Below are 10,565 nucleotides of genomic sequence, written 5' to 3'. Positions count from 1 at the left end.
ACCTTGATCCAAAACAGCTTATTTAAATGGCTAAATTTGCCCCTTAACATGTCCTGAAGAGGCCTGGTAATGAACTAATCATTTGATTCAGTTGTGTTGACCCAGGGTGAGAACACGTGCAGGTCACTGCCCCTTGAAGCCTGGAGTTCCCGTCCCCTGTCGTAGGGTTTTGTATTGAAAAAGGATTAAAGTGTGTCGTACAGTTTTCTCTGTGCCCTTTTATATCACTCAATATGGTTGAGTAACAAATTGAATTATGTACTCCCTCCCTTTCAATGGGAGAACTAACAAGACCAGACAAAAATGCATTTATTCCTTTATTTACTAAAATATAAACTGCACATAAATCAGATGACAGGAAGCAGGGGAACGTGAACCACAAAAGAGACAGGATAAATAAGGAAAGTTCAGACAAAATAAAGCTCGTTATTGTTTGAAATGCAAAGATGTAAACAAAGAAAGAAGAACACGTGAGATAAAGACAAAACTCTTATTAACCGATACCTCCTTAGGTTATGTTACAAGGTTTTTAGATGACATAATGTGTGATGAAATTTCAGTGCAATGATTAGCTGATGAGCTGTTTGCTCCTCTTCTCTTTCTGCGATGGCTTTTCTTGGATTTTCTTGGGGTCGCTCTGGCTGAGCGCGGTCCGCGTCACTGTGGACATGCCGTCGACAAACTTCGTCTTGAATAGGACATTGGCGTTTGTGAACATGCCGTCCTTTAGTGACACGACCACAAACTGCAAAGACAATAAAAATTACAAGGTTTGGAAAAACTTTACCCATTAACTTGGTTTAAAAGTTAATGGGTACTTCACGGCAGGAAGTGTATTCTGCGCAATAAAGTGAAAGCCTTCATGCTTTAACTTACCTGAGAGTGTCTAAAATGTGTCCGCAGCATCTGCCCAATATTTTGTGTGTGAGACAGATCCAGAGCAGCGTCCACTTCATCTAAGATGTAGATGGGAGCGGGTTTGAACAGCAGCATGGCCAGGATGAGAGACAGGGCCACCAGTGATCTGAAAACAGACACAACTTATTTACAGTATTGTTTAGGTGCAATCAAAGTGACACTAAAAGGCCATACTGAATGAGGTTACTCACCTTTGACCACCACTGAGCTCTGTGAGGTTCTCCTTCCAGGTGTTACCCAAGGCCACTTTGAACTCAAGGCCCTCCAGGACACCACAGCCCTGCGGAGGAGCCAGCTTTGCTGTGGCTCCTGGCAACAGGGTGGAGAAGATGGAGCCAAAGTCCTTGTTTACCTACAGTGAGAGATAATGGGCAGTAAATAAATTAATTATTCTAAAGTTAAACAACCAAAAGCCAGTATCTGAAATGCCACAACTACAGGATACTAAGGATAATAATAATTAAAACAAACAAAGAAAACTACAACAAGACAGGAAGGAGGTAATGATCTATATGTCATATGGAGGCAGAAAAAGAAACTAAGAAGTGCATGTGACTCCTGTAAAAAAGGCAGCCAACCTGCTTTCTTCTTAATGGCCACCAGGGGGCAAAACCTATAGAAGCCTGATGTGATTCTTGGCTCAGTCACCCGTTTTGGATCAGACTGGAATTAAATGTTAGGATGACTAAATATACATACTAACATATGTACAGTTTCACTGTCTGACCTCATTTTAAAGATGGGGGTGGTGATACTCTTCATACAGCCTATGATCCTAACACTTTTTTATATTCATAGTGACTGAAACCTGTTAGAGAAAGACCCAGAAGTGGCTGCTGCACAAAATAAGTCCTGTTCACTGACATTACTGATTTATACCATCCACAGATATTAGATTTATTGAAAATCCTGCAATGGTAAATTTAAAACAAAGCAAGGTGACAATAAATATAAGTAAAGGAGAAAGAATAAATAAAAGGTGCTGAGAAGTATACCTTCTGCCACGCCACGTTAAGAGCCTCGTTTTTCTTTTGGTCCAGCTCCTCTATGGTCTGCAAAATCTTTGCCTTGTCGTTCTCCACAATCCTCTTCTTCTTCATCAGATCATTGTACTGCAGAAAGGAATGACGTTACATGGAGGAACAGATAGTAGCTGAGGCCTTTGAGTTACAAATATACTTTTTTGTCGCTCCCCTCCCTCCTCACCCTTTCCTCTGCCTCGTTCAGCATGTTCATAGCCCTCTTGTTAACGTTCCTCTCTAGCTTGCTGGTGGTCTCCTCCAGCTTCCTGAGCCGCTGGCCTGCTTCACGTGGGTTGTTGGTCTTGAAATCATAAGAAGTGTTTGGCTGACCGAAAAAGTGGCGCTCTGAATTGATCCAGTCATGCTCCTCCAGCATCCGAGTCACCTGAGAGATGGAAACGTGTTTATGATGCTCAAGTCATACGAGAAGAGATGAAACTCACTCCAATCTTCTGGATCAAGACAACATTAAGTGTTACTGCAGTGGGAGGACTGTGGGCTAATGAGAGTTTGCATGTACCTTGTCAGCAGCATCCTGGCTGTCTTTGCGGTGTTTGCTGATGTTATGCTCCAGCTCCTTGATCTTCAGCTGGACCTCATTGTTTTGTTCTCTGAGCTTATTGGCCTCAGTGGACTTTGTCTGGAGGGTTGAGATGGACAGACAATTCAGTTAATCAGTCATATCTGAAAGTTCTAACCAGTTGTGAAGCTGTCAGTGCTGAGGAGTGTGAAATGTTTAAAATGTTTGAGTCAGAAACTGAAACTGTTGCAGTTACAACAACAATCTTCCTGTGGAAGGCTTGTAACATTATTTTATTTTTATCTATCTATCGATCGATCGAGAGAGAGAGAGAGAGAGAGAGAGAGAGAGAGAGAGAGCGCAGTGTTTACCTTGAGCGCTTTGTCTTGTGACACAATCACTTCCTTCTGTTTGGCCAGCTCTTCCTGGGCTTTACGCACCGCCTCCTACATTACAACAGAAAAAATAGAAAATAAAAATAATTTAGGAAAGCATTTGGATACTTAAATTTATAAACATCATATTAGATGTCGTTTTTAGTTTGTTTTTTTTTTTACATAGAAAGATGGCACATGCTCAGCCCAATAATCCACAAGAAGAGAAAAACAATATAATTCATAATGAGGACCAAAACAACTACGTGGAAACCCTGAAACAGCCTAATTAAAGTTGCCAGACTTATTACTGAGTTAATAATCAACTGGGATTCGTAAGAGCTTAACAAAAGAAGGGGAGTCCAGTCGCCCTCTTTTTTTCAAGCTCTTAAGACTGTCATAACCTGGATGACTGAGAACCCACACAGACAATTTGATTGTGATAAATCAACACTTTTTACGTTCATGTGAACGAGTTCCACCCCTGGAGTGGAGCAGTAATAAACTCATCTAAGTCTATTTGCCAAAAGACTTCTGGGAGCTACTTTGCACATTCAAAATGGCCCAAATACCTTGTTTTGGGATACAGTGCAAGCCATGCTGTCAATCTGCTCCTGGATGGCCTTCATCGCCTCGTCTACAGCCTGAATCTGCTGCTCATAGCCAGCCTGCTCCCTCTGCAGCTCCTCCAGCTCCAGGGCCACAGCATCAGCCTCCTGCAAACATGAGCAAAGAAAGAGTCAAATAAATAATACATTAAAAATATATTATTGTATATTATAGCAATTATTCAAAGCAGTCAAAAGTTCATTTAACCTGCTGCTTCTGCTTCAGCTTCTTGTTGAAGGCATCAGCTTTGGCCTTGGCTGTATTGAGTTTCTGCTGGGCAGCTTTCAGCTCCTTCTCCCTCTCAGCTTCAGCATTCTTCATCTTGTTCTCCAGCACCTTGTATTTCTCTTCAGCCCGCTTTTGCACCTCCTTAGTAACACGCAACGTCTCCTCACTCTCCTCTGGATTAACAAACAGCACATTTGATCAAGTTAGAAAACACAAAATGCAGACTGGACGGTTTTTTGTTGCCCCACGTATTTTGATTTCTCTGACCAATTGCTTTGCGCAGCCTCTCCAGCTCCTCTTGCTGCTGGTGGAAGGAGCTCTGCTGCACCTTGGCCTGCAGAATCTGTTCTTCCTCCACCTTCAGTTCATACTGCTGCTTCAGCTGACGGTACCTGCAAGAGAGAGAGAGAGAGAAGTGTGGTGAAAAAAAACAAGGAAATGTACCTGGTAGGTGAGAAAACATGCTGGCAGCTACATCACAGTGTGTTTCTGTTGTGTTTTTTTCCCCACTGCTTTTAAATACTAAATGGCGTTGTGGTGCATTAAGTCTTAAAAACTAGGTTTTTAAGAGTTTTGCTGTAAACAGTTAAAACATGGGCATATTTTGTGTGTTTGCATGTATATACTTCTCAGCGGTTCCCTTCAGGCTGGCCAGTTGCCGTTCAGTATCCTGAAGTTGGGCCTCCTTTTCATTCAGGTTGTCCTGAACCTCCTTCACCTCCTTCAGGCTGGACAGAACTGATGCAGACTGGGAGCGAGCACCTGAGAGGAGAAAAAGCCAGTTTACTTTTTGAGTGCTTGAGTGAGTTACAATAAAACCATCGCTGCAGCTATAATGTTCAAAATCATCATAAAACAGTGGCAACAAAATCCAATAAATAACACATGACAGAGCACACACGTCCTCCTTGCTCTCACCTCCACTCAGAGTTCCCTGTGGGTCAAAGATGTCTCCACCGAGTGTGACTGTCTTGGTCATCACCTGCTTATCGAAAGCCACTTTTTTGGCATTGTCCAGAGTGTCGCACACCAGTGTGGCGCCAAACACATACTCCATGGCTTTACGTAGGTCAGACTCATAACCAACTAAGGACAGAGCTGTGTGAACATTGTCCACTCCAACCTGGATGAAGATAAGACAGAAAGAATCCAATAAGAGTCAATGGTAAGTTTCAGTAAACAGGGAAAAAAAATCAGTGCACTTTTACAACTTCTCCAAACATCTTCAAACCCAAACACTCAGAAGATTCTCTCACCAGGTTCTTGGCAGCGTTGATCACTCTGTCATTAAGTGTCTTTGCAGAGATCTTGTTCAGGGGAATGATGGTGTACCTTCGCTGCAGCTCTCCCTTCTCTAGCAACTTTTTGCCTGTCACCTACAAAAAAACCAAAAATCAATAACTTCAGTTATGCCATCCCACTGATCTGTGAATGAAAATAAATAAATAAATAAACAACACACAGACTGGTCACACACACCTACCTCTGTGTCAACAACAATGTTATAAAGCCGTCCTCCTGCCACAACCTCCAGCGCTGTTGAATAGGAGATGTCGCTGACTGTGATCAGGTTAGCTAGAAGCCCCTTCACTTTGCTGCGGTCCCACCCTCGCTCAGGGTCCCTAAAGAGGGACATTAAAAACAACATTAACATTTTGTCTAGAGAAAAATACTAAATTTTTCTCTAAAGGGCCTGATATCCACTTACGAGGACATTATACTGCCACTGTTCTATCAAAATTTAAAACGAATGTCCTCATATGTGGCTCTCATTGTTCTTAGAAACAAAAATCAGGCAAATCAGGTAATTCTTTGTTTCTACATTCATTGAGTCCCAATATGCCCAAATATCAATAAGAAATTAAAAATGCATGCTGTGGAAGAGTTCAGGTCTTAGGAGGTTAACACACCTGAGTTCATTAAGTAGTGTTCACTCCCTCTGAAAACACATAAACCCTGTTTTTCAAGGAATGATTTAATCTCTAATGATTTTTTTTTAATCCCGTTTTCGAGCATTGGCCAAACAAAATATGAAAAAATCAAAGTCTTTAAGATAAGTATACTGAAGAAATTTGATGACGTTATCAATTAACAGAGGTGACTTGGAATAATTGGAAATTATAATTACCAAAGATATTCTGAGGTAGCTAAGAAATTATTGAAATACATATTTCTTATGTATTTTTTTTTTAAATTTCCACACAGTGTCTCTTTCCTGCCTTTCAAATGAGAGGATGTGATTCATTTGTTTGTTTATTGTTATAAATTAAAATTTGGGCTTTATTGGGGATTTATCCCAATATCATAACTGCAAACTGCTTACAAACCCTACGACCCAGAAATGTAACTACATGTTGTGTTGACACACTCCAGAACTATTATCATTGGACTGTTCAGTACTGTGGGCATACACACGCACACACACACACACGCATGCACACACCAACAACAACTGACCACAGAGAGTGGGGACCCAGGAGGGAAAAGAAATGTCCTAGCATTTTATTAGCTTGCGTCCTCCGGCACCACATAAAAACCCATACATATCTGCCATCATATCAATATATTAATGGCTAAGACTCCCCTTCACAGGTACAATACAACAAACAAAGCTAAAAGGTGAGGGAACTGTCAGCCAAGAGTGCAAAGGAATACAAGTTTATAAAAATAAATAAATTTACACAACTATAAATTTTTAACATGAAACAGTTTCTCAGTGCTCCTTTTGAATTTTTCTTTTCTAATACTTCCCTAATCAGAAAATCATTAAATGTCTTTATAACATTAGATGTGGTATAATTTGATGAGATCTGAGTTCTTACTTGTAATCAAAGCGCAGGTTGGGGAAACGTGACATAAGACGCTCATGCGTCTCTTTAAGTTTAGTTATCTCTCTGGACAGCTGCCTTCTTTTTTCCAGCAGACTTTCTTCCTTCCCATCTGCAGAAGGACATAAAAAACCCTCCTGTTAGTACACAGGTTTATACAGAAAAGGCACCTCATGCGTGAGTGCATGTGACTCCTGTTTAAACAAATACATAAATAATCATGAATTAGTACCTTCGTAGTTGAGCTTGGCTAGCTCAGCCTCTAGTTTCTCCCTGCTGTTTTTGACAGCTTTCAGAGTGTCCTGGTCTTTTTTGTAGCCACTGTCCATCTTTTTCACCTCTGCTTGTTTGGTCTTCAGCTCAGCCTGGGCATGCTTAAGCGTCATTTGGGCCTGAGCATAAATAAGGAAGAAAAAACAGATTGTTGGAAATTCATGATAAAATAAGAACCCAGGGAATAAGGTCAGTGAAAAAAACATTTTCCAGTCACAGAAGCATATACGTGTAATCAGTCTTCTGCATAAATATTTATTCTAAAAGCAAGACTCTGAATCTAAAGACATCCACCCATCTACTTTCATCACCTGCTTGGCCTCTGTATCTGCTTTGCTCATGTCATTCTTGCAGGCCATCATCTGGCCTGCGAGTGTGGCTTCCTCTCCATCCTCGTTGGTAGAAAGACCTGCAGACACAGCTTTGAAATGCTGCTCAGCTGCCTCGAGGGCAGCGCTGTCATTCTTTCCCTCCTCCTGCAGAGCCTGAAGCTGCTTGGTCAACACAGAAACCTCCTTTTCCTTCACCACAAGCATTTTCTTGTCCTGCAGATCAAGGAAAACAACAGTTTGAATAAATCATTCAGATGTACAGATTACCCTTGTTTGCAAGTCATAGAATAGCAAGATTTATCAGTCTGTTACCTCCTCCATGTTCTTTACAAGCTCCTTCCTCTTCTTGGTTTCATCTTTGAGATTTGATTTTTTTAAGTCAAGTGCACTCTGAGCTTTGGCATCCACACGCTGAACATCAGCTAGAGCCTCCTCAAGAGACTTTAATACTCCATTTACTTCCTACAGATGAGCAGATTGATACAGATTACTTTGCTGCAGTTTGATTAAAACAAACCTATAGCATACAAATTATTTTAAAGACTTCAACAAAGGTACTGCAAAATCTGCCCACTATTATATAAAAAAATCAAATTGTGAAAAATCGCTCCCTTTCTTCCCCAGTGTAAAGTACCTGGTCTTTTTTCTTTTGCAGCTCCTGAATCTGGGCTGTGAGCTCCTGGACTTTGCTCTCGTTCTCTGCCATGCTGGCTTGCATCTTGGCGATGTTGTCCTGCATCACTTTTAGATTCTCTGCTGACTTCAGCTTGGTCTCCTCTGCACACACAAACAGCCAGGCCACATACAGCCGCGACAAGTGCTGGATCTCACGCATCAGCTTCTGGTATTCCAGGTATGATGATCGTTCCTGTGGACAGAGGAAGGTTCAGAAATGGATATTACAACAGTAAAAACAAAAAGAACACAGGCTTCACAGGTTGAACCTGTGGAGAGAGATAGTCGGTTCAAATCTTAATTCCAAACTACCTCCTGCAGTTTCTGCATGGTTGGAGTGATTTCCTCATCCAAAATCTGAAAGAGCAAACACAACAAATGGTTTGCTTCAGCAGCAGTTTGCTGACGAACAAGTATAGATAGTGATATAGTCAGAGTGAATTAACATACAGTCTGGATCTCCTTCAGCTTGGCCTCTTTCTTCTCAATGGTCTTCTGAGCACTAATCTTTTTACATTCATACATCCTGGTACCTGCTGCTTCCTCGATCATGGCAAGGATCTGAAAGATGAGAAGTATTCAGTATTATAAGTCCTAAGAAGGGAGGGAAACAAGTGTCCTCCTAATGGGCAAAGTGTTTGTCTTACCTCTGGTGGTTTCATATTCAGAACTTTGGTGATCCTCCCCTAATGTATTAAAACAAAAGGAAAATCTATGAATGGGGTGACAGATCATATCCATTTACAACCACAACGACACCGCTGACACAAGACTGACCTGCATGATGAGGAAATGTGGGTTGTTGACATTAAGACCAACAGAGCAGAATAAGTCCTGCACGCGGGTGTTGTTGGCATTGACTCCATTGATGAGATACTTGTTCCTGCCACCAATTACTACCTAAAAAAAAATAATATATGCGTGTTAATACAAGGACTGCATAATAACCCTAAAGCCAGAGAGTTTCCTCCTTTATTTCTTTCCCCACCTGTCTCGTAACAGTGATCTCATCATGTGTTTCAAACCCCAGAGGACTCTGGCTTTTGTTGGAGTTGTCAAAGGTAATGGACACAGTAGCCTTTGTGATGCCACCCTGTCCGTTCTTGTACACCAAGTCCTGGAGGTTGGACGCTCGCACCTGTCAGGTGAGATGAAACAAAAAGGGATGCAAATTTTGAATGAGAAACAACTACACATGCTTCTTACTTAGTTAACCTCAGTTCAGGGTTGAATAATACTTTCGTATTATTCAACAGTTGTTCTTCATATTTTGTTTCTCACTTTTGTGGCAGTTCAGTTTGACCTGAGTCAGTTTTCAGAAAGTATATGTTTATTTTATTTTATTATTTTTTGTCACTTGCTATGAGAGAACCATATTGTTATAAACAAATCGTGACGGCTATTTACTTCCAGTCATGAAGCGACCGCAGTCTCAAAGTGTCGATGCCTTCTTATGCTTACTCTATTGACAGCTTCTACGAAACTAAAACTAGATGTATTTCTTGTATTCATACTTCATTTTATTTTAAATTTGTTTCGCAAAATACAGTAGTTTTCAGCACTATAACAATTTGTGACTTTCGTTTGTTACTGAGAGGAATACAACCACTGCCATTATCAAACTCAACAAAAACTCTAAGTAATCAAATATAAACAACTGTAACACTGGATTTGATAGCTTTTAAGCTAGCTTACGGACAACAGCACACTTACATGGGTGAGATTTGAAATACCCAAAAGGAAACATATCGAGTCCAAAATATTGGACTTTCCGCTGCCGTTCAGTCCTGTGATGGCGTTGAAGAGTGGGTCAAAGCCGTTGATCTCCGTCCTTTGCGCGTAGGACTTGAATCCTTCGATAATAATAGACTTGATGTACATCTTTCGGGTTTCCTCTCTCTGCTGATTCCGGAGGCAAGATTTGTTACAGCCAGGTGACAAACCACCACCTTAAACGGAAAGCACCAAATATTAGCCCCGTGTTTACAACCGACAACTGGGAAACTGCTTCTCCTCTCCTCTAACTTGAATTTTGGCGGCAGGCGTGCAGACCCTGAGCCGCGAGTGCGTGCGTCCGTTGTGTGCCGGAAACAAAACAAAGAAACCTTACTACATTAAAAATATGCAGACACACAACAAGTATATTATAATGATGAAATTTTAAAATAAATAAACGTCAATGTAAAATCAACGAAACGACGATTCTTAAATATTTATTGCGAGATATATTTATTTTCGTCAGGCAACTTCTAAGGCAACTAGAACTCTTAGACGTGTGTGGCATTGACTGTAGAACACAGTCAATGGTGTGTGGGTGTGTGTTGGCGCCACCTGTAGATACGAATATGAAGTACAAGTGCATTTAGTAAAATCGTCCCGAGTCAACCTGGCCGGTCGAGAAAATACTGCATTATACTAAAAATAGTTTTAGTTAATAAAGATAATTTAATGATGCTAGATATTAAATGTTTCTTTATATACAATCTGAAATATTAAATGAAATTGAAAAACCTGTCACTTAGAAGCGCTATGAGGCCGTTCTCCCGCTTGGGATTTAGAGAAATCGGTGGTATGACAGTTAAATAACGAAAAGTAGCTCCTCTTGCTAAAAGCATTGACTAGAAGTTATAGCCTTGAATTCAAATACTAATTACACTCACGGTTATTTAACCTATGTAACCTATTGTGCAAAAGTCTTGACCCACCCCTAATTTCATTATCTTTTGCTTCCAAGCAGCCAGAACTTCTTGTAATTGTAATAAAATGCCAAAGATAACACAGTTGAA

At 40.7% G+C, this 10,565-nt stretch overlaps 1 protein-coding gene across 1 annotated transcript; it reads right to left on the bottom strand.

Moving 5' to 3' along the window:
* Positions 1–306: 306 nt before the first annotated feature.
* On the bottom strand, positions 307–9,831 carry smc2 (structural maintenance of chromosomes 2). Its single transcript, XM_085163740.1, has 25 exons — positions 9,493–9,831; positions 8,768–8,917; positions 8,557–8,679; positions 8,427–8,465; positions 8,230–8,340; positions 8,092–8,136; positions 7,739–7,972; positions 7,417–7,566; positions 7,084–7,317; positions 6,732–6,891; positions 6,494–6,611; positions 5,155–5,293; positions 4,928–5,047; positions 4,590–4,794; positions 4,298–4,433; positions 3,939–4,063; positions 3,651–3,844; positions 3,407–3,550; positions 2,832–2,906; positions 2,461–2,580; positions 2,125–2,325; positions 1,914–2,030; positions 1,110–1,270; positions 877–1,024; positions 307–745 (listed from the first exon to the last, which is right to left on the bottom strand). The coding sequence occupies exons 1-25, from the start codon at positions 9,658–9,660 to the stop codon at positions 569–571; spliced, it is 3,594 nt and encodes a 1,197-aa protein (XP_085019866.1). The 5' UTR covers positions 9,661–9,831; the 3' UTR covers positions 307–568.
* Between the last annotated feature and the right edge of the window lie 734 nt (positions 9,832–10,565).

The sequence above is a fragment of the Neolamprologus multifasciatus genome, chromosome 6, assembly GCF_963576455.1.
Source record: "Neolamprologus multifasciatus chromosome 6, fNeoMul1.2, whole genome shotgun sequence".
Lineage (NCBI taxonomy): Eukaryota > Metazoa > Chordata > Actinopteri > Cichliformes > Cichlidae > Neolamprologus > Neolamprologus multifasciatus.
The sequence above is the reverse complement of the archived record's forward strand: the minus strand, read 5'-3'. Positions and strand labels throughout refer to the sequence as shown.

Excerpts from the sequence above, each read along its gene's own strand:
- smc2 (XM_085163740.1), bottom strand. The coding sequence starts at position 9,660 with ATGTACATCAAGTCTATTATTATCGAAGGATTCAAGTCCTACGCGCAA. Across the intron at positions 8,466-8,556 it reads CACATTTCCTCATCATGCAG|GGGAGGATCACCAAAGTTCT; the intron begins GTCAGTCTTGTG and ends TTAATACATTAG. Across the intron at positions 1,271-1,913 it reads TTAACGTGGCGTGGCAGAAG|GTAAACAAGGACTTTGGCTC; the intron begins GTATACTTCTCA and ends CTCTCACTGTAG.